Source organism: Schistocerca americana, chromosome 4 (assembly GCF_021461395.2).
Source record: "Schistocerca americana isolate TAMUIC-IGC-003095 chromosome 4, iqSchAmer2.1, whole genome shotgun sequence".
Classification (NCBI taxonomy): domain Eukaryota; kingdom Metazoa; phylum Arthropoda; class Insecta; order Orthoptera; family Acrididae; genus Schistocerca; species Schistocerca americana.
In genome coordinates, this window is record NC_060122.1 from 488330738 (window position 1) to 488354026 (window position 23289).

Genomic DNA, 23289 nt, shown 5'->3' on the forward strand with positions numbered 1-23289 from the left:
TAAGCCAAAACTGCATACCACTTGTGTGACCGAAGGCTGAAAAATTCAATAAAACAATTTCATTAAGGTATATGTTGGGCAAAATATGAAACTTCCTGGCAGATCAAAACTGTGTGCCCGACCGAGACTCGAACTTGGGACCCGAGTTCGAGTCTCGGTCGGGCACACAGTTTTAATCTGCCAGGAAGTTTCATATCAGCGCACACTCCGCTGCAGAGTGAAAATCTCATTCTATATGTTGGGCGTTTTCACATTGTGACATGGCTTGTGTTAGCTGGTGTGATTTACAAAGTGATTCACTTTCTCACTAAGTCCATTCAGAAAAAAAAATCTGTGCAGATACAAGCATAAATTATATCAAATCTCTCTGTTATTTAGTCCATCAGTAACATGAACAGATATGGAGGTGAAGCACTCTGTTACTGGAACACCTTATTTTTAAGCCAGTCATAACTGCCATTTGCTAAGTACACACACCTGCAAAGTATCTCACTTGAAGGTATTAAATTCATAAAGAGACAGATGGGATGGCAGATACTAATCTTCATGAGGCTCTACTTTCAATACCAACCCCCCCCCCCCCCCCCAACCCCCCCCCCCCCCCCCCCGACACACACACACATACACACACACACACACACACACACACACACACACACACACCAGTGGTATTTCTCTATCTTTCAGAACCATCTTCAGAGCTCATATCTAATTTCAATCGGCTATAAAACTCAGCTAAAATACACATTCAAAACCATATATATTTTCCACTCCTTTGAATTACTGAGTGGTCTAAGCTGTTGAAGAACTTACTGGATTAGTTATTGCTCATTTTGATACTGGAGTAGAATAACTGCTTCTGAAATTAGCTTGTAATTGGCCACATCATATTTACGTATCCTGTTATGTATCTGAATTTGTTGTTACATATTGAATGATTAAGAAAATGTTAATCTCCTGCTTGAAAATTGCCTGCTTTCCTATACAAAAGCCCTGACAATCAATCTGATGTACTTTATTCTGTTATTCTTTCAATTTTGGTTCATCAGTATTAGTTCAACGTTATACCTGAAGATATAATTTCCAAACAGAACTTTCATTTTTTATGATTTCATGTTAACTGTATGGTCTGTTAATTTGACTAGCATCAAATTTGGTAACAGATTTGTACTTGTGTATGCATGAAACTAATGAGTGATGAGATCACTGCATCAAGTTTTGTACAGCACAGGCCTTGTGAACTTTTAAAAAATGAAAAAAGTTTCCGTACCTCTAGAGGTAGGGTCTCTTGCATTCAGTGGTAAAAGTTTCCTGAAAAAAATAATTCATTTGGTTACCAATGCATCAATGTAGGTGAACCAGAGGAAAATGGATTACATTTTATTTCGAACTGTTGAGCATAATACAAGGAGTTAACCTGACACTAGTGTATAACCAATTGCATCACATGTGACACACTATTTTGTCTTAGTATTCTTGGCAACAACTTATATTATGAGACTATCTTTCTCTCCATGTAGCTCTCAGATGGGCTGTATCTTTGGTATTTTTCAGTTGTCTTCAGCAACCAGTTTATAGTGGCTCTTCTTTTTCATTCTTTGCAGTTTTCAGTAGTACCTCAGGTTGTCAGTCTTCTTGCTATTGCAGTTACTCTAATATAACAACATCATACCTCATTTTCTATAGCTACAGTACATCATATACACTTAGCTTCATGTGATATGTACCACATAGAATCACTCGTACAATACCACATTTGGATTTAACAGGAATATTTTTTCCAAGAGTTAACTGCTTTCCTGTTGCATTGTGAACTTATCTTAGATGGTATCAGTTTTCATAGCCTGTAGTTATATAACAATTATAGTTTGCGTACTGGTCTTCCAGGGACAATTTTGTGCTTGATTTGGATGTGAGTTCATATCTACCATCATGTACTCTGCTGAAAATAATTTTCTACTACAGTGTTCACGAATCGAAATCTGTTTGCAGGCAAAGGGTACTTTTGCCTTATTCCTGTGACAGTTGACAGTCTGTATATTGGCAATTCATACCACAGTATTTATTATATTTTATTTTGATGCTTACATCTCTCAAATAAACTTAAAGTCAGCCCTATTATAATTAACCATATCATCTTTGCAGGTGAGCAGGTTCGTATCCTGAGCTACAATAAGTCGGGTGAGTGGTGTGAAGCCCACTCAGCCTCCGGCCAGGTTGGCTGGGTGCCTTCTAATTATGTGACACCTGTCAACTCACTGGAGAAACACTCCTGGTACCATGGGCCAATCTCGCGAAATGCAGCCGAGTACTTGCTTAGCTCAGGAATCAATGGGAGCTTCCTTGTACGTGAATCAGAAAGCTCACCCGGTCAGAGATCCATCTCACTGCGCTACGAGGGCAGAGTGTACCATTATCGAATCTCTGAGGATAGTGAGGGGAAGGTAAGAATTTTATTTAGTTTGTGTATTTGAAGTTGTTTAATACGTTTTGTTTTGCTATTGTCAACATTTAATTATGACCAACTGAGAAGAATATCTGTCAACAACGAATGATTTACCTGTACCCTGTAACAACGTGCAAGAAAGGAGAGGTGCTAAACTGAATAAAGGGTCTCAAGTTTCATAAATAATATGCAGAGGCTGGATTTTCTGTGGTAACGGAGAGAGTGAAACAATTACTCTCTTTTGTTTGCTAACATAGTGTGAGTTGGTTGAGAAGAGGCTGAATTCAACATTTATGAATTGCGCACATGTGTTCCAGATAACATACGTGATAAACCTCTAGGCCAAAAAAAACTCGTGTTTCCATACACTTCTTCAATATAACATTATAAAAAATACATTGAATTTGAAACAAACCTTTCATCTGTTCTCGGATCTTCTATGGCATCACACAAAATTACACTCACGGATACAGAAGAATCCTCCGACTCCTAGTGTCAGACAAATTATGCAACATATTTCTGCACACATCTATTTGAAAATGCTAATTGACAGACCTGGATATACCACCTGTGCTGCTACAATGTTAAATCATTCTAAATAAGGATAACCAGACTTGCTTTCATTCACAAGACAGAGTTAAAATAGTCACAACTCCAAAGTCAATAGTTAAAGCCCTGTAGTTATCTTAATCATCAAGGTCTGACCAGCTTGATACAGCTCCTCCAGCTGATTCCTGGCAACTTCTACCAACTATCTCCTTAACAGGAATACACTCCATAGTTAGTTGAGATACAATACACAAAATCACACTTGAAGTTTCAATGAAAATAAATTGAATTTATTAGCTTTAATTGAAGCTGTCCAAGTTGGTCAGGCTTATCCAACACCACCTCCAGCAACCTACAGCTTTTGCAATCTGATAAGAGACCTCTACCTACCAAGCATGTGCTCACTCACTAAATCACTCACACATTTGACAAGGGCTGCCAGCTACTTCTTTTTGATTTTGCGAGCTTCAAACTGCTCCACAAAACTGTTTATTAACATCTAGCCCTTTCAGCCAATCAGGACCAGGAACAGACTCAGATATTTACAGTGACCATTTCCTGCCCTTGCGAAAGCTCTCTTTGATGAAGAGCTGCTTCTTGGCCAAGCTTCCCAAAGCTTAATTCCAATTGGCCGTTGTCCTTGGGAGGCTAAATTTCACCATTTATGACCTGCAGCACCTCTGCTACAGTTGATTATACATGCTGATTTAGCTTGGTAAATTCTGTGATTAGAAATAAATATTCTGTTGTTCTAGGCTGAATTGTGGATTTGTAGAGAAATTAATGAATTCTCATTTTCTATAGACATGCCAGAAAACAAACTCTAAAGCTCTAAACTTTATCCTTTAATATTGTTTAGTATAGTCATTAAGCATATGGACATGCTGTCTCTCCTGAAATTAAGATTACCTATTACAATTTAACCTGCTTGGTGTTCAGATAGTATCATAAAAATAAGTGGCAGTTACATTTGACATTTCTGTTTGCCCTCATCATTTATTGAATGAATGCCCACTGGATGGATAAATTGTGATAGCCATTTTTATGATAGAAGCCATAATTGTCTCACTGTCACCTGCCGGCCCTCACCCTTTTTGCTCCCCCCCTCCCCCATTTATCCACCCTCTTGTATTCTGTTTTCCACCATTTTGTCAAATATTCTTACCCTGTTTCCCACTCAACCTTAAAAGTGCATGCCAGAAGATCCAAAAGGGACGTATTGTCTGTAGACACCTGCCTAAGCTATTATGTATGGTATTTTGTTTGTCCTATTGTAATTTTGCTGTATGAAATTCATTATTTTCTACAGCTTTTCAGCTCAATCAGGAATTTGTTTCCTGTGTTGAGATTTGGATTCCGTAAGACAAATTAATGAATCAATAAATGGAAAAACATGGAAGTGACAAAACTGTCCATTATTCGTTTCATTTGCATCAATAAAACCTCTTCGTGTAGTGCCAAGATTATGGAACAAATTCTCCTATCCTTCACACAGCTGTACAAAGTAGCATTTACTTGCTATTAACACCATACTTTCAATGCAAAGGAAAACTTAATTGAGAAGTTTATTACAATTGTATGGGGACAGATCAAGTCGGTGGTGTTTTTTGACCCTACACTATCTAATTGGTACCTTTCACTCACTCGTCACAATTATTTTTTGCAGTCGGTAGAACTTGCCTGTGAAAAGCAAAGGTTCTGAGTTCAAGTCACAATTCAGTGCATAGTTTTAATCTGTCAGGAAGTTTCACAATTAGAGGTTGTCTCAAAAGGTACAGTACAAATTTAACGTGTTACAGCATCCAAATTGATTGAGATATTCACACCATATTTGGATTGGGTGACACGCTATCTCTCCAGCTTTTTATGTCATTCAATCAATTTCAATGTGTGCACCTTTGGTGACAAGTGCAACATACAGTCCTGCCTCAGTTATAAAACGTTGAAGTTATAGTGTACTTTTTGAGGTACCCTGTATTTTTCACTCTCTTTGTTAACCTCTCATAGAAGGGCAATTTGCTACTGTAGTCTCGTGTGGAAGATTCCCCACTCTCATAATTGGCCATTTTTCATTATGTGGTGGTTTTCCACATCACAGTAGGTGAATACCAGGCCAGTCCCCACGTCCTGCCTCAGTTACATGACTCGCAGACATTTGAAAATGTTACCACTATTTCATGGTTTACACTAGTCACAGACAGCTGGAGTACACTAATTTCATCCTGGGGGGTATGGGGTGGCGACAGGAAGGGCATCCGCCACCCTCTGACACTAACATCACCAAATCCATAGTAACAAGGCCGACCCTGCGTTGAAATGGGACAAAGGTCCAAAAGAAATGATGATGATCCTGCCTCCATGATTTACAGAGCTATGAATGTAACATACAAAATAATTTCAGAATAAAAATACAAGAGCATTGTGAAATTTTATTCAGTACTTCGAAAATTTCATAGTAGCAGCAGAGTTGAAAATATCTCTCTCTTGCATGCTGCCAGATGTATCCTTTTTTCTACTATATGCTTTGTGATTGTTAATTTCTTACCAGATATAAGTGTTGATCTATTTAGTAAGTTTAATTTGTATTTCTTTACGATTGCTTGCAGGTGTATGTGACAACAGAGAGCAAGTTCAACACACTTGCAGAACTGGTTCATCACCATTCGATGCATGCAGATGGCCTTATTACGCAGCTTTTATACCCAGCTCCCAAACACAACAAACCGACTGTGTTTGCCCTTAGCCCAGGTGGGGGTTCCCTTCACATACCACTTGTATCAAGTTAGTGCCAAAATATTTTTTTCAGAATGAGCTTCTGCAACTAATGGCATGAAAAATGGTGCACATGGAAACTAACCAGGCTGGTCCTTAACATGTTTTATTTTAATTTTGTTACTAATTTTAAAAAGTCCATTTAATGTAATCTTTTTGTTTCTGTGCATTTCAGTATGTTGTGCTCATGCTGTGAGAGATGGCAGGAAATATATTTCTGAGAAATTTGTTGTAGAATATCTGTCACAACCTGTTTTAATATGTTATTACAGACTGATACATTTTTTTCCTTTGTAGTAGTATACTAGTAATATGGGTCTGCTTTTATGAACAAGTTTATTCTCACGTGATAGTGAAATTAATGTGATAATATGAAAGTGTTGGGCATACAACAGAATTTTGGTGAAAACTGCAGCTTACCCATTATGTTAATCTAACAAATTATCATGCAGGACATGAAAGCAACTAAAAGTTGACCAGTTCCTTATGTATTCTCTAAAAGTGTATTTGATTATTTAATTGCATCAAAAGGAAAGCTGACTTGCAAAAGCTTGACAATGGTTGACTAGTACCTACCTCAGAATGCAAACCTCCAGCATTTCTGATTGACACACTTAAAACTGGAGAAAAGCAATTCTGATTTTGAATATGTTTCTTACTTCCTCAGTTTTTAATTTTGTTATTAATTTCACTTCTCATTTCTCTTCCTCTGTCTATCTGTATTTCTTACTCTGTCCTTAAATTATCTGTTGTCTGCAGCTTCTAGCACTGTGCTTATTAATATACTGTCTTTGTTGCTCTCCGTCTTCCTCTCCTCATTCCTCATCTTTTTTCTCCTTTTCCTCACAGTGGGTGGCCCCTCCCATCATGGGATTAGAATATCCCGCCCCTACTTTCTAATCTGCACTGGTCTGTCTCTCTCCCCTCCCTGAGAAAGGAATTAATAGTTTTAAAAACAAGAACTAGTTTTCACCTTTTAAGTGTGTGTATTGACAGTACTGTGCTTCTGCCTGATAAAGCTGGGTACTGACCAACCATTTTATTTCTTTGTAATTTTTATTTACTATGATACTGGTATGTGATTAAACTGTTGCTTCAAGTTCTGCGTTTTATAAACCAACAATGAAATAATTTCAAAAATTGAGACCAATAAACAGTCTAGGCATTGTATTAGCTCTAAGTGACAGGTCTTGTATGTGTCATTTTATTGTATATAAATTAAAGGGTCAGCCATCACCTTAGCTTTTTTTAATTCCCATGTATCTACTAGCTGCTTGGTTTCGGCACTACTTTTAATACGGTGATGTTGGACAGCATTTCTTTCATGCAGCTGTTTAAGGCATGCATTTCTAAATCATCATCACAGTAAGCAAAGTGTCATTTTCATTTATAGCAAAAAAATTTACAGAAAAGGTATATATCTTAAGATTGAATTTGATATCCTATTTGAATGAATGGAAAAAGACAAGGAAAAACTTTTGGAATGTTGAAAGGAACTCTTTATGGTTCACATCTCATTAGAAAAAAAAGTAACTTAATTCAAGTGCAATATTGGTAGAAATAATATCAGTGCTGTTTTATGTTTTTGAACCACGGTGGGTACGAATGACAACTCAAGAAGTTTTTATACAGACAACATATTTAATACTAGTGGTGAAACTGCACCGGCAAAGTTATATTAGCTAAGGGCTTCTGGTAACTTACTGTCAAGGAACTTATTTTCAGCTTCATGCTGCTTTGTGTACCGTTCTTTCTCTATATCTCATTTCCATTTATTCCCACCCCTCCCAACTTCCTCTCTACTTCCTCTTCCTTTCTCACGTCCTCTCCTCCCCCCCCCCCCCCCCCCTCCTCCTCCTCCTCCTCCCACATGATCACATCCTTCCTCCTCTTCATTCATCTTTTTCTGTCTGTCTCAAACTATGGATATGTATTATTGCTGTTGTACTGGGGAGAGTGTATGTCACTTGTAAAATATTAAATACAGATTATTGTGGTGGCAGGAGGAGTGGCTGGGGAGCTGATAACATTTTTGGTTGTTTGAATTACTAGATATGGTTTTTAGATTGCATACCTAAGATTTCCACCAGTATTTGAATGCTCAGTGTCTCATTACAAATTGTGCAGTTTCATTACCACTGTCCTTGACTGAAATTCAGCACTGTAGAACAGAAACACTATTAATGATTCAAATGATTATTTCCTAACACGGATTTTAGTTAAGTGTTGAATATTGGTTAAAGTTTTCACAAATCATGTATTTAATAGTGGTTATTGCAAACTGTAAGTCTCAGTGAAACATGTGTATTCACCAGTATATTATCCAATTCAAATAAGTCATAAATATGTTGTTAGAATATTCAGTTACAGAGATAATTCTTTTTTTTTTTCTCATGTGTTTCACAAAATTATTAAAGAGTTTTGGCTTTGTAGGCTGACATCAGCTAATAATTGACTCTCTGTATGTAGATACTGTTGTTCTACAGATATATATCTAACATAAGGGAGAAAATTTGGAGGTATGAGTTTGATTTTCCTTACCCCTGTCATCCCCCATACTCCTCCACCCCTCTGCCTGCCTTCCTGTTCCCTCTGCCCGTCTTCCTTCCTTACCTCTGCACCCGACTACCTCCTCTCTTATCTCACCTTCGCCTTCCTTCTGTATAATTTCTAACTGATGACCGCCCCATAACCTCTAACCAATCCTTACTCGGGTCAAGCAGTCTGAACATTTTGATCTCTTTGTCTAATCTATGATGGTTAATATACTCGTGAGACAAACAAGACAGGTGCCGCTGCTGTTACAAAGCAAAAATTATATCAAATACTGTTGCAGTGTGTCCATATTAAGAGTCTTCAAAGCATCATATGGAATCAAAATATGTAGAAATCTTTTCCGTCATATATTCTTGCTAACTTTCCTTGAAAGTTGTTCATAATTTGCAGGCAGCAGTTTGACATACTGAGGAGTGAACATCCAAAGTGACCAGGGTCCCCCCACGTGCTCTCATTTGTATTGGCACATGGGTGCCATAATTTAGGTTGAATATAGAACCGTACTTTGTCAAACATTTAGAATTTATCTTTAAGAGAATGAAAGAATGTGCCACTTCTTTGCATTGTTACTTTTTAAAATAATTTGCATTTAGAATTTTATCTTCAGACCAGCTTTTACCCATTTCTGCTTGTTTTAAATGTAGTGATTCTACCCCTTTCAGATTTGTTTTCCAAGATGTGAATCGAAAATTTGATATTCTGGTTGTAACTTAGTTCTTTTTATGTTTTAGTTAATCTGTATGTCCTCCATATTCCTCAAAGCCTGTTTAAAATTATGATGTAGCCCTTTTCTACACAAATTCTAGAATCCTTATGCTTTGAATCACTTGCACTTCTATGCCATGGATATGCTTCTCATGATTTTATATGTAGCACCCAGGCATATGAATGCAAAATAGAATGATTTTGTTCCTGCTCAGTTATCATTTTGCTACTGCCATTATTATTTTTGCACAGTTAAATTTGACAAGGGAAATAATTTTGGATGCATTGATTTTCTAATGTAAATAAATTCGATCGAGAATATAAGCTATTGCTCATTGTCTGCATATATTTGAAATTGGTACCTTCATGCAATCTTGCTTGGATCCCAGCAGATTATTTGGACAGATTCCATGTGATACAACATGTTGAGGTTTCTTGGCAATAGGATTTCTTAAAAGTTGTCACTCCAAAAGCTACAGATGTCAATGGTCTCTATATTACTTCCCACCAGTCTTTATGATCAAAGTATTACATGTTCCAGAACCCGATGAATGGGAGATCAACCGCACAGACATCGTCATGCGACATAAATTGGGCGGAGGACAGTATGGTGATGTGTATGAGGCAGTTTGGAAACGTTACAATGTAACTGTTGCAGTCAAGACACTCAAGGTGAGTGTATGTGCCTTGTGGACATACAGTGCCACAAATTACTGTTCTCCACCCATCACATACATAGTTATTACAGCATACTTTAAAAATACTGTTTACTTTGTAATGAGATTGACATCTGAGATAACACAAACACAATTTTACAGTATTATTTTAATCAGCTCTAATGAGATGTAGATTGTACTCAGAATTAAACAATGCAGAATTGTGTTGAAGCAGCTTGCCTTATGCCATAAATTATTTTTATTATTCAGCCATTATTTTTTTGCTATGGAAATGATGCTAATGTTCTAGTAGGCTGTAAGTTGGTGCATTCTGTTGCTGTGGTGGTTAAGAACATTTTATTTAATTATGTTTCAGCTTAGTGTGGGTAAAATCATACATACTACAATCAATGCTTTGTTAAGTTAAGCTGATTCATTAAACATACATTCTCTGTCCTTGATTAAATGTACATTTAAGTTTGAACAGCTGACTAAAATATAAAATTAATACTGATATTTTGTGTTAAGATATACATAGCTTAGGGAAATGGTTTCTGTTTGTTTGGAGTAAATGTAATGCATAGGTAGAAAATGGAGATCTACTTAGTTCCGTCTGTGTGTGGGTGTGGGTATGGGTGTGTGGTCTGCTGTTCCAGATCACTCCCAGGTTGAGTGTGGATTTTCAGGAATCCATTTTTACCAGAACTGTGTGGAGACAAATGAACAGCATAGGCTTCAGCAGTTGCTGTTTGCCTCATGTCTATTTACTGACACCTCGACACAGAGCTCAATGACTGCTAGGGTGTGTGAATATAGTCACTGAACCACACAATAGTATGTGGCATGGTCTGATGAAGCCCAGTTTCAGTTGTCCCAAGGTGGTGAGTGTGTGGCACAAACTCCCTGAAGCTATGGATCTCATGTGTCAACAATGTTGACTTCAGGCAGGCAGTGGAACAATTACGGCATGGGCTGTGTTCACATGCTCATGATTAGGTCTCATTGTCAGTTTGTAAGGACCAATGATATGTGCACATCATATGAACTTTCTTGCTCACCATCTGCATCCTGCTATGGCTCAAAATACCATGAAGGTGATGACAAGCTTTAGCAAGATGGTTTGTGATGTCACCGTTCTTTTATTGCACCACCATTGCTTGGCCTCCTGATTAACTGATCTTAACCCTTTCAAGCATTATGGTTTGCTGTTAATATCTGTGTATGCTTGGTGAACCCAGCACATTAGCAATTGTGGGTAACACTGTAAGATAAATGGAATCTGCCTCATGGATAAACGACGAGGGCTGATTAACTGGCCAGCTGCATTTGGTTTTTAGGCAGTTTCCCACATCCAACTTGGTAAATACCTGGCTGATACTCGTGTCCCACCTCAGATACACCCTACATAAACAGTTAGAAAATGTTCCCACACTTGAATGTTCAATCCAGAAACAGACTGATGGGGTATACGTATTCCGTGATTGGGGGGGTTATGTCAGGAAGGGCTTCAGCCACCAACTGTTAATACCATTGCCAAAAACCATATAATAGTGCCAAACCCATAGAGAAACAGGAAAAGACAGAGAAGAAAAATAAGAAGAAGAGACTGTATGATGCATGGATTAATATCTTTGCATAAACATTCCAACACCATCTAGAGTCTACCAGGTGTAGAAGTATGAAACTGGAATTTGTTTGCAGTAATTACATGTCTGTTGTTCGAAGCTGATAAACACCTCTCTGGCAGGCTATGAATGCCATGGGGGGGGGGGGGGGGGACAATTCTTTTGAAGCAAACCAATCAGCAACCATTTTTGTGCATTTTAATATGAATTGAAGCATTGTTCAGCGAGAGCGTGTCCCAGTGATGAAAGTAGATAATAATCAGATGAAGCCAAGTCTGAAGAATAAGCCACATGCCCTAGATTTCCTAACTGAATGCCTCAATCGTTTACCTGACCCGTTTTTCTGTGTATGATTGAGCGTTATCATGGAGCAATGTGGCTTTGTGTTGCCTTTTTACATATTCCAGTCATTTTTCATGTAATGCTTAATTTAAATCAATCATTTGCTGTTGGTAGTGATCAGTGTTAATGGTTTCACCAGATATTAGCAGCTCATAATAGATGACACCCTTCTGATCCCACCAAACACAGAGCATTGTCCTCTTTCCAAAGCGATTTGGTCTTGCAGTGGATGTTGATGGTTTGCCTGGATTCATCCATGATTTCTCAATATATATCCATTTTTATTCGCCTGTCACTATTCGATGGAGAAATGACTTTCTTTTGTACCTGGCGAGCAGCATGTCACCAGTGGTCTTTCAGTTTACTTGCTGTCTTTCATTCTGTTCATATGGAACCTGTTTTCCCACTTTCTGCACCTTTCCCCGTAGCATTCAACCAAAGAGAAATGGCTTTCTGTGTCACATTCAATTGTTCCACGAGTTCCTGTTGAGTTTGAATATCATCTTCAACCAGGAAGGTCTGCACTTTGTTGTCTTCAAACTTTTTCAGTGGTTTCCCACGCTCATTCTTTCTCATGTCAAAATCACCACTTTTGAATGTTTTGAACCACTCAAAACAATGTGTGTTCCCAAGAACATGTTTGCCGAAAGCTTTAACAAGCATTCGATGCGATTCTGCAGCAGTTTTCTTCTTGTGGTAACAGGAAACCAATGCTGTCTGCAAATTTTATTCATAGGCACAAAACTCGACATGTTTACGGATTTGAAACAGATACCAGTGTATGGAAGTTGGGTTACTGTTTGTTGACATTCGTCATCAGCCATTACAGGAAGCAGATGGCGCTGCAGACGTGGTCTTACAGGCCCTACACTGACGTCTAGCACCATCTGTAGGAAAATTCTGGTTTCATACTTCTGCAGCTGGTATGCTTAGTGTCTCACTATTGGCATCACAACCAGTGCCTTCCCATGACTTTTGGCTACTCAGTTTAACAAGAAAGGGTGTAGAAATGACATTGTAACCTTACTGTACTGCGTGAATGCCTAAGAAATTGTAGGTACATTTGAGGCTCGTGTCAGTTGATGGTTAACTAGATACATTAAAAAAGGGGAAAATTAGTGTTTTCTGTTAGTGATTAATATCACACTGACAATTAAGGCCTGTGTTGAACACTGTCTCAATTACTGTCACAAATAAAATGAGATATTGGCAATATTGAAGGAACCATTCTCCCACTGTTCTGAAGTAATTTAGGGGATCCACAGAATACCAGAATCTGAAGTTAGTTTGGGATTTGAGAGACCTGAAAATGAGTGTAAATCTATTGCCTTTACACCTTACACATATAGGATGAACCTGAACTCTATTGACAAAATTTCGAAGGTTGCCCAGTAAGATTTTGTGAGTATTTTGATATAAGTGAACCAAGCAATGCCAATGCAGTCATAAAGTCAAAGAATAAAGAGGGATTTAGTGTTATCAACAAGTAAAGTGAGCGAATGTAACAAGTGTTTCCAAACAAGACACACTGTGCATACTGTCGACATTTGCAGTGTTATACAAGCATTTTCAGTGCAGTGCAGGTGTAAAGACAAATGAGGGCAATAAATCAAACGAAATGCAATTACTCTACAACGATCCACTGAACACCATGGGTTTCTTTAACCAAAATCCTGAGAAAATATCACTGAACAACCTCCGGAATTTTGTTGCCAGAGTTTTGGTTCACACTATACGTATGTGTGCAGCCCTGTGAAGATGGCTGTGTCATCTTGGAAGAAAGGAATGCCCACAGCACATTCACAATGAAAATATAGAAGACAGCATAACACTTGGTGACTAAGAATGGTTGCGTAAACAGTAACCTGAATGGGTGGGTCCAAGTCATGGTACAGAAAGTGTCTCCAGAACATCACAGAAATCTTCAGCCTAAACTATGACACTCCACATATTGCAGGTTAAGTGCCTCATTAGGCCATCACTCTCGTCGATGTCTTGAATGTGTTAAAGACCAGTTCAACAACGTTTTGTCGTAAGTGACACATCATTCGGCACCTGTCCCATTTTGTTTTCACAAGCCCAGTAGTCAAGACTCCATGGTATTTTTCATTCTTTAAATACCACATTACTTTTATTCAATTCATTAAAAACGTACTTGCTGGTTGTAATAATAAAGAATTGTACTAATAAAATACTGTTATCCATATAAAACTTGTTATTTGCGGAAATAGGAAACCAAGTTTTGTAACAAGGAAAAAAAAGTGATCCGTTACCACACCAACAATGGTTCAAGTATTCAAGTGACAATTTTAGCTGTAGGTAAGTCACCACCTAAGCTCACAGTATTTACGTTTGGAGAAATTAGGGATTCAAAGCAAAGGTAGACGAAGTCCGTATTTTACTCTTCCAAGAAAAACTGATGTAATGTTAAAGTAATATAGTTAAATACGGGTGAAGAATTAATCATTCATTTTTTTACAGTCACAATGAACAAATACAAGCTAATTTCCAACACAATGTACACCGACACTTTCATTAAAATAAAAGTTCATTTTCCTTTAATGCATTGGGCATGGTTCACTAATGCCCTGAAAAATGCTGACATCTGACTTCAGATACAACGAAATGTGCATTCATTTGTTTATTTCCCTATTGTAATGTGTCCTCTTAAAGTATGTTTTCTTCTAATTAATTATCCAAACTGCAAGTCTACAAGCAAGTTCACTTAACATTGCTTCTTCACACAAACACCATTTGATCACCACATAATGAATCATCGTGTTCATGAACATCTTACTGGTTGTTTTGTGATCTTACTGTTGTAACAATCTCTGCAGTTAAAATATTCTTATAGTAATGTGTGGTGTAGTGGTGGAATGAAAGTACTTTCATCATGCATATCAGATGGGCATCCTCTGTATATAGTGGCATCACAGCCCAAATGATGCAGCTTATTGTTGACCCACAACTGCCCACTGTAATAGATACCTACAACCACTCCTTAACCACAGGTGTTTACCCTGAGGCCTGTTAAGCTACTGCCTAGAAAGGATGTCACAGTGCTCTCTGGTTACTAACATATTTGCATTCTTCCTGCACTGTTCAGGGCCTTACGATATGTAGTCCATGACAACCTAACAAACTACCTAACCACAAACAACCTACTAGACGAACACCGATCAGGTTTCTATAAACATCGCAGCACATCATCTGCCTTAATAAAGGTAACATATGATCTGAAACTTGCCATGGATGCACAAGAGGCAACTATCATATGCTTCTTAAACTCCAGCAAAGCATTTGACAATTTTGACTTTTGACATTTTGTTTGCCAAATTCAGCAGCCTAAATTTCTCGGCAAGTGCAGTTCAGTGGTTTCACTCACACCTGATGTATTGCCAGCAATTCGTTGTGTCCAGCACCAGAAAGTCACAGTGGAGGCAGGTAGTCTCAGGGGTCTCTCAGGATTCAATATTAGGTCCTGTACTCTTTTCATTGTGCATAAATGATGTTTATCAGTTCTGTCGTACTGCAAATACCACAAGTACGCTGTCGATCTACAATTGTATCCAAGTGAAAAAACCAACAAACCTCAAGGCAGTTATAAAGAATCTAAATACTAGCCCATTTGCACTAAAATGGCTGCAGGATATAGGGTTTAAGTCTACATTGGACTAAGCATGAAACTACAGTGTCCAAGAAGCCATCAGCTTTGCTCCGTGCCCTACAAATTGTTAAAAGCTATTCCCTCATGACCTGAAAAAGAAACTTATACAAACACTTATAGTACTGATTATTGATTGCAGTGATGTTATCCTGGAAGAACTTTCTTAGGAAAGTGTGTGGCACCCTCAAATAATATCTTTACATGATTTCCCAACATATTTTCATTAGTTAATTAGGTTTTACAAGTACATTAAAAATGCAGAACAACTTCACAAGAGTGCTGTCACTTTAGCCAGAACATTACACTATACTGTACCCTGTGTGACACAGGATGACACTTCTGTGCATACATGCAGAGTGGATGAGAAGCTTGGAGCAGATGAGATCTGTTCATGCGTGGCAGCACAGCACAGAGTGAGCAAATAAATTCCATGTTGCTGAACTGTGTTGCAGTGGACAACAATCAGGTTCTTTTGCATATGATACATTGTATTATACATGTACCTTTTCTCAGTGGAGTTACTAATCGTACATATGTTTTTTAATTCATGAATTCTGTTAAATGAATACCTGTTGTAGTTTTTGAGTTGTTTGACTATTGAGTCAGCGGTAAATTCCCAACAATTCTCTTCTTATGAAGAATTTATTGCTGCTGCTACAGGAAGAAAATTAACACACTTACAATGAAAAATCTCTTTTAGAATGCCTCACCCCCAGGCATAAGTAACTATGCAGATCAGTCCTTACCTCCTATTCAAATACAGTAGCTGTCCATCAATGTTTCTTATGGTACTTCAGATCTTTAAAATTTACTATTCCTTCTGGGAAGGTATTATATAGCTTTGAAGTTTTCAGTATTGCTGTGGTGAGTTGCCACCTTGTAAAAGTGTTGGCCTTGCTTTTCATACATTTTTTTCAACAGCAGCTTTTCTGTTTGATTCAAGCTACTACTCAAGAAAAAGTGGAAATTGGAGATGTAATGTAGCTTCTGATACAGTATAATAGTAATTGTGTATTTACACTTTAAATACACATTCCTTATTTATGTATTACAGTAACACTCATTATACTCAGTTTAACACTGAAGACAACTATTGTGAATGTCAAGTGGATTTATTTTTAGAGAAAAGTTAACAATACCCACTGCTACACTTTTCTAATTTGGTCATTTGCTGGAGATACATAAGCTCACTTAGTGAACCATGAGAGTTGGTGCCAAGTTTGACACAGGATTATCATTTGTGGGGGACCAGGATTCAGTTTTCAGTTCAGAGTCCAGGCATCGATTTGATTTTCCCGTGGTTTTCCTGAATTGAGTGGAATGAATACCAGGATGGTTCCTTCAGAAGACACATGGCAGGTTGCCTTTTTCATCCATCACAAATCTGAACTGAGCTCCAAACACTAATCTTGTCTTTTATTTGACAGAAATTTAGTCACTTTTAGTCTTGACAGTAAACACCACTTCTATGAGTGTACATGACAGCTACAGTTAATTACGAAATGAACTCTTAAGCGTGTCGGTGTAGGAGGCAACCATTTACGCCACAAGAAGTTGTGGTCTTTGACCAACTTGTGTGGGTGCTATTCTTCACAGTTGGAGTATTGTTAAAGGTGATCAGAGAGATTATCAATGGGATTAAAATCTCATGACACACTGCCCCATTATAATCAAAGAAAACTATGAGAAGAACCTTGACATGTGATCAGAATTGTTGAATTTTTTTATCTTCACTCCTCAAACAGTTTCCATTGGGATGACTAGGCCTTTGTTTCGAGGTCATACCTGTATACCCATGTTTTGTCATCTTTTACAACCTTCTTTGGAAGGTCTGGATCATTGTCAACTTCATTCAGCAATTCCTGACCAATTTCTACATGACATTGTTTTCCGTCAAAATTCAGCAATTTCAGAACAAATGTGCATGCTGCATATTTCAAGCCCAACACGTGTAAATTTGCTCAGCATGAGCCAAAGCATACGCCATCACCATTATCTGCAACATCTCTGTTAGTGATCCAGCAGTTTTCCAGAACAAGTTTTTTATTTCTTCCATATTGTTGTGCTAGGGTGTCCATGGCAGTTGTCATCTTCAATGTCTTCTTGACTCTGTTTGAAATATTTATACCAATTGTAAACTCTTGTCTTTATCATAGTAGATTTTTCAAAATCCACAGTCAACATTTTGAATGTGGTGCTGCACTTTACTCCATTTTTCAAGCCAAGCTCTTGAAAACACATACAACGTTTTCAACTGTCAAACTAAATACTCAAAACAGCTGAAAATGTAAACATACATTAGGAACATGTGTTGTTGTTGTTGTTGTTGTTGTTTTATTCAGTCCTGAGACTGGATTGATGCAGCTCTCCATACTACTCTACCCTGTGCAAGCTTCTTCATCTCCCAGTACCTACTGCAACCTACATCCTTCTGAAAGGAGCATGTGTACCAACATTTGATTTTCACATCATACATGATGTGATTGAAAAGTAACAGGATTTTTATTTCTAATTTTGTGGGCTTTATATATCCAATTCTCAATTTTTTTTATTTTTTTTAAATTTTTTTTTTAGGAACATGTGTACCAACATAAAAAAATGAGAATTGGATATATAAAGCCCACAAAATTTTAAAAAAAATCCTGTTACTTTTCAGTCACATCTTGTATGATGTGAAAATCAAATAATGTTTTAGAAGTCTTTATCCTTGGATAAAGTGTCTTTCTTTTAAGGCCTGAAAACTTTTCGGCAATAATCCGATACAACTTAGAAGCACATACTGCTTCTGATAATCATTTTTTGTATATAATTTTCTTAGTCCTATGTGTGTGTGGTACCTCTTGAACTAGGTTTAGAGCGTTGATGACATCTTCATTTTCGTGCCACTGGAAAAGTAGCCTCTGTCCCCCTCTCCCCACACTGCCTCCTCCCCTCCCCAAAATAAACAACTAAGTAAATAATTTTAAAGAAGTGTCATTATAAAAGCCACCATACCATAATATAGGTATATGTGTTTTGCATGTGCAGGCTGTTAAAATCACCATATAAAGACTGCACTAAGATGTTTTAACAAAGTCTGTGATCTGAAAGTTTTAAACAGTATGGTTTTTATCAGTAGCCCTCAAAGATAGGTCAGGTAACAGTATACAAATCAACCAAATTAGTGTAACAGTAAATGCTGGCCTTCGGGTCAGGTGTATTTCTTTGTTGAAGATGTGTAGTCACCCTGATTTATATTTATCTAGATTACAGAACTTGCCTCAACAAGAAGGAAATAAAATGTTACGGAATTAATGATTTGGACTATGATATTTCATTTTGCAGAATGCTTTATCTATGTAAGATAGTTTAGGTTGCATCTACCACACACTAAGTCACAAAACATTTTCATAATGATTAAGTGTACTGCAGCAAAATTTTTTACGGTAGCTTATAACACAGTAATAAAATTCAGTCATTAGCCATAAATGCAGAAATATAGAACAACATTAGTAGTACTGTTAGTCTATTTGGTAAATAACCTGTCAGTGTGAGTGATTATTATTTGATGAAACTGACATTTGTTAATAAGTAATATCATGAGAAAAAACTCTTACTGATATCCAGTGTCAATTTTTAAATGTTGTGGTGATAAATCTGCTTGGGACTGAGCAAAATTGCATGATACTTGTCAGCTCTGTAACCTAGTATAATGTTTCATGTTTGATTTTGTGTGTGTATTTATGTCACTAGTTACAGAATGAAATTTCCTTGTTTGCTTCACAGATTTAAAGTGAACGTTTTAAAATTGGATTTCAGAACATCTGTCTAGTATTTATATTTGAATGGCACCATACATGTTTAGTATTTCTGCTTTTTCTCTTTTTTGTATGCTACAATTCTTGAGCTATTTTAATGTGTTTCTTTAGACAGCTTGAGCCATTAAAATTTTGATGGGTAGAGAAGGTGGGGAAGGTGGGCAGGGGGTGATGTGGCCAGTAAGCACGGTAGTCAGTTACATGACTCCTCAATTTTAGTTTAATTAAGTTGTTACTGTATTCTAATTGTAAACAGTCTTTGAGTGATAATTATTACAAGACTATCAGAATGAGACTGCAACTGTGTTCACCTGGAAATTACCCTGTGGGATCTAGTGTGGCAGCTGTGTTCTTTGACAGAATATACTGTAATATATATGAATAAAATAGATATTCATTGTAATTTTTTGTTGGAGTTTGTTAAATTTTCTTGTGCAATGTGTTTTATGGTGGAAACCAGAATGAGGTGTTGTTGTTTAACTGAATAACTCTTTACCAAATTGTGGTTGCTTCACTTCCCTGTATTACAGGAAGACACCATGGCATTAAAAGACTTCCTAGAAGAGGCTGCCATCATGAAAGAGATGAAACATCCTAATTTGGTTCAATTATTAGGTGAGTTTCTTAGGGATTATCAGATTTATGAAATTTATTTGTGTATATTTAATATTAAATGCTTGCTTCTTGTTGTCATTCCCTTCAATATTACAATTTATCCTATTTGCTATTTTAGGGAAACACAAGATTTTATATTGACTCACCTTGTACTACACAAAACCAGTGACTCAAATTCTTCGTAAAATAGTGCATTCTGCATAAAATAGTGCATTTCATTCCCATCAAATGTAAAGTTCTCAAGACCTGTTTTAAATATTTCAACTTAGATCTTGTTACTACTGACAATTAATTATATGAGGACATGTTGAAAAGTAGTGCTCCGAATTTATTATTCTGTTCTCGTTATTAGTTGAGACATCACACGCTGTGCATATTAGTCGGTCATATGACGGACGGGTATACACTCTCTCGCGCGCGCGCGCACACACACACACACACACACACACACACACACACACACACACACACACAGACATAAGCCTTGTGTCTGTATATGTGTGGATGGATATGTGTGTGTGTGCGAGTGTATACCCGTCCTTTTTTCCCCCTAAGGTAAGTCTTTCCGCTCCCGGGATTGGAATGACTCCTTACCCTCTCCCTTAAAGCCCACATCCTTTCGTCTTTCCCTCTCCTTCCCTCTTTCCTGATGAGGCAACAGTTTGTTGCGAAAGCTTGAATTTTGTGTGTATGTTTGTTTGTATGTTTGTTTGTGTGTCTTTCGACCTGCCAGCACTTTCGTTTGGTAAGTCACATCATCTTTGTTTTTTGATAAATTTTTCCCAGTTGTGAGATTTGTTTTATTCGTGGTGTGTACGTAACATCAGCATAGTAACTATGGTGACAGCTTGAACTAACAACAGTAAACAACACATTGTGCATTCAGCTAGTCATTTGTGAGCAGGCAGTGTTAAGTAGTGGATGTTCAACCACAGTCTGTCAACATTGTTGTGTCACACACAGCAGTGGGACAACATCCCTAAATCAGATGTGCAGGGCATTCTCCAGAACAGTTTGAAGAAGAGAAGAGTGTATGGAAAGTTTGTCCTACATACCTTGACTCACAAACAAAAATTACAAACATGTATGTACGCTGTAACTTGATTGAAATGAAAAACGCAGACAATTTTTTTCTGTAAAAAAATGGTCACAGGTGACGAGACTTAGTGTTACCAATATGATCTAACCACAGAAAGACAAAAAATGCAGAAATTCACATCGTGGCTTAAAGCTCTAACAATGTAATAGACATTAGAGCCATTGTGACTCGTAAGTTGAACAGCATTCCAAAGGAGGACTCCTGACAGTTTGACGTGGTCGATTGAAAAACCTGTGCACTGTACTGAAGTGTGGATGGGGGGACTACTTAGAACACTTGCAGCGTTAAAACCACCATGTTAACTTTTATCAGTTTTTTATTACCTCAATCTCAAAACTTTTAACTGACAGGGTATGGTACATAAATAAGAAAAGCAGAGCAGTAATCAATCTCAAGGGGAATTTGAATACTGGTGCATTAATAGACATGATTTTATGTGAAGTGGTGCACAAAGCACAGCTAGAAGAGAAACATTAACTGCCAGAAAAACATTGAGTATTGTGTGCAAGCAGCTGGAGACCAGACATAAAATTTCTCAATTTCTAGGTGATTCACAGATACACGTTTATGCCTAACAGACCCCTTCATCACAGCCTAACACCATACAGAAATGAGCACTAGGCTGATTTTCTCTGCCAATAGTTAGTAGTAATTTATCAGTTATTATTATCTTACCATATATAAACAGAGTTTTGTTTGTTTCACATTTGATACATGTTTTTCTTTTTTTACTGAAACGTGATGTCAAGATTGTTTTTTACTCCATTTTCCAGTTGTGACGTGAACTCATCATCTTGCACATTGCTTACTTATGGTGTTATTAAATATTTTATGATGAATTGTGTTAGAGACCTTAGGAACATAAGAATTTCAGTCATTTTGTTTCCCTTGCTGAGTACTTCAATACAGAAAGAGCAAGAGGAAGGGAGAATGAAGGGAAGGCAGAAAGAAAAGAAAGTGCTAACCCATTTTGCCAGTGTATACCTTTTGTCATTCAGTAGTTTTCTCGTGGAGGAGGAGAAATCCTGTTGGTCAAAGATCTCATTCACTGTGGTTCGTTGAGCACATTATTCAGTGTAACAACAAAAACAATCAATCATTGATGAAATAATTTAATTCAATAGATAAAAAATTACTTGCAAAGCAGCGGCAGAACACACACATAAGACAGTTATAACTGGCAATCTTCTTCAGGCAGGGGGCTTGTCATTAAATGTTACAGACTACTGAAAACACCATTATGTGGAGATAACACAAGCATATCTATGGAACACTAAATAAAAGACAGAAGCTTATTACATCCAGTATTGTGTTCACTATTGGTTTATTACTCTCTCAATTTGAGAAATTCAGTGTTCATGAATTTCAGACTTTTGGATCCCATCAGATTTTATGTATAATAAGTAAATAGGTGTGAAGTGCATAAGAAAGTAATGGTTCATAGTTTTTAAACACTTGAGTTCATGCTAAATATTGCTTATTCCTGCTCCTCAAATTAATATACTGCAGTTTTCAAAATAGGTGAGGAAACGAAATTTTCCCATCAGATCATATTAAGCTTAAATGAACAAACATGTCACATAATATATTTTGAAGAGGAAAGATTGACGAATAAGGAGAGTGTGATAAGGGGAAAATTTGAATAAGATTCCTGTGTTACTTGCATGCTGTGGTGATCTTAATAATGCTTGGCACAGAAAGATAGGTGAAAATATAAATTTGTGTCAGCAAAATTGAAATTCTAGATGAATATATACTAGCAAGCCAAGTGTATCAGTGTCGTTATTGCTATAAAAATGCAGAAGTCATAAGAAGGTGAGAGTCAAACTCCTGAGATAATTGTCCTGAATGTTAGTTCTCTGAGTATGCTTAAACAAAATGAAAAAAATGAAAATTTGTCAGATATAGACAGGGAGATGCAGACATTTGGAATAACTCTTCAGGTAGAAACTATTAAGACATTGCATTAAATATCTTTTCCAGAAATTATTATTGGCAGTTAGTCTGACAACCCATTCAGAAAGGAATATCTTAGATGTAATGGCAACAAAAAAGCCTGAGTTCTTTGATTCAGTAAATGTAGAGATAGAAATCCCAAAGCTAGTACATTATCATTGTTCACTTGTGCTGAATGGAAATGTAAGAAAATAATGGACGATTTCTGTAAGTGACTCAAAAATATAAATACAAAAAGTTGCTGTTGCTATCGGCCACTGAAATTGATTGTAACCATCAAATATGTTGTAATAATGATATGGAAAGGATAAATTGCTACTCACCATGTTGCTAATCACCACATTGAATTGCAGACAGCTGCAATGAAAAAGAGAAGGTAGTCAAAACTGTGGCATCTCTCATCATGCTGTAAAAGGAGAAATATGCTCCCCACTATCTCCCCACCCCTCACACAGTGTCTGGCGCCCATGCAATCTACGCAATATCCTTGTCCATCCTTACTGC

The 23289-nt window shown here is 37.2% G+C and overlaps 1 protein-coding gene across 2 annotated transcripts in view; it reads left to right on the forward strand.

The window, feature by feature from the left end:
* Positions 1-23289, forward strand: part of LOC124614053 (tyrosine-protein kinase Abl) — a 445084-nt gene that overhangs the window by 302756 nt on the left and 119039 nt on the right. For both annotated transcript variants that reach the window (XM_047142887.1, XM_047142888.1), the window contains exons 3-6: positions 2146-2444; positions 5602-5743; positions 9570-9700; positions 19646-19730. In XM_047142887.1, the coding sequence (XP_046998843.1) occupies positions 2146-2444; positions 5602-5743; positions 9570-9700; positions 19646-19730 (657 nt within the window). The remainder of the gene's footprint in view (positions 1-2145; positions 2445-5601; positions 5744-9569; positions 9701-19645; positions 19731-23289) is intronic.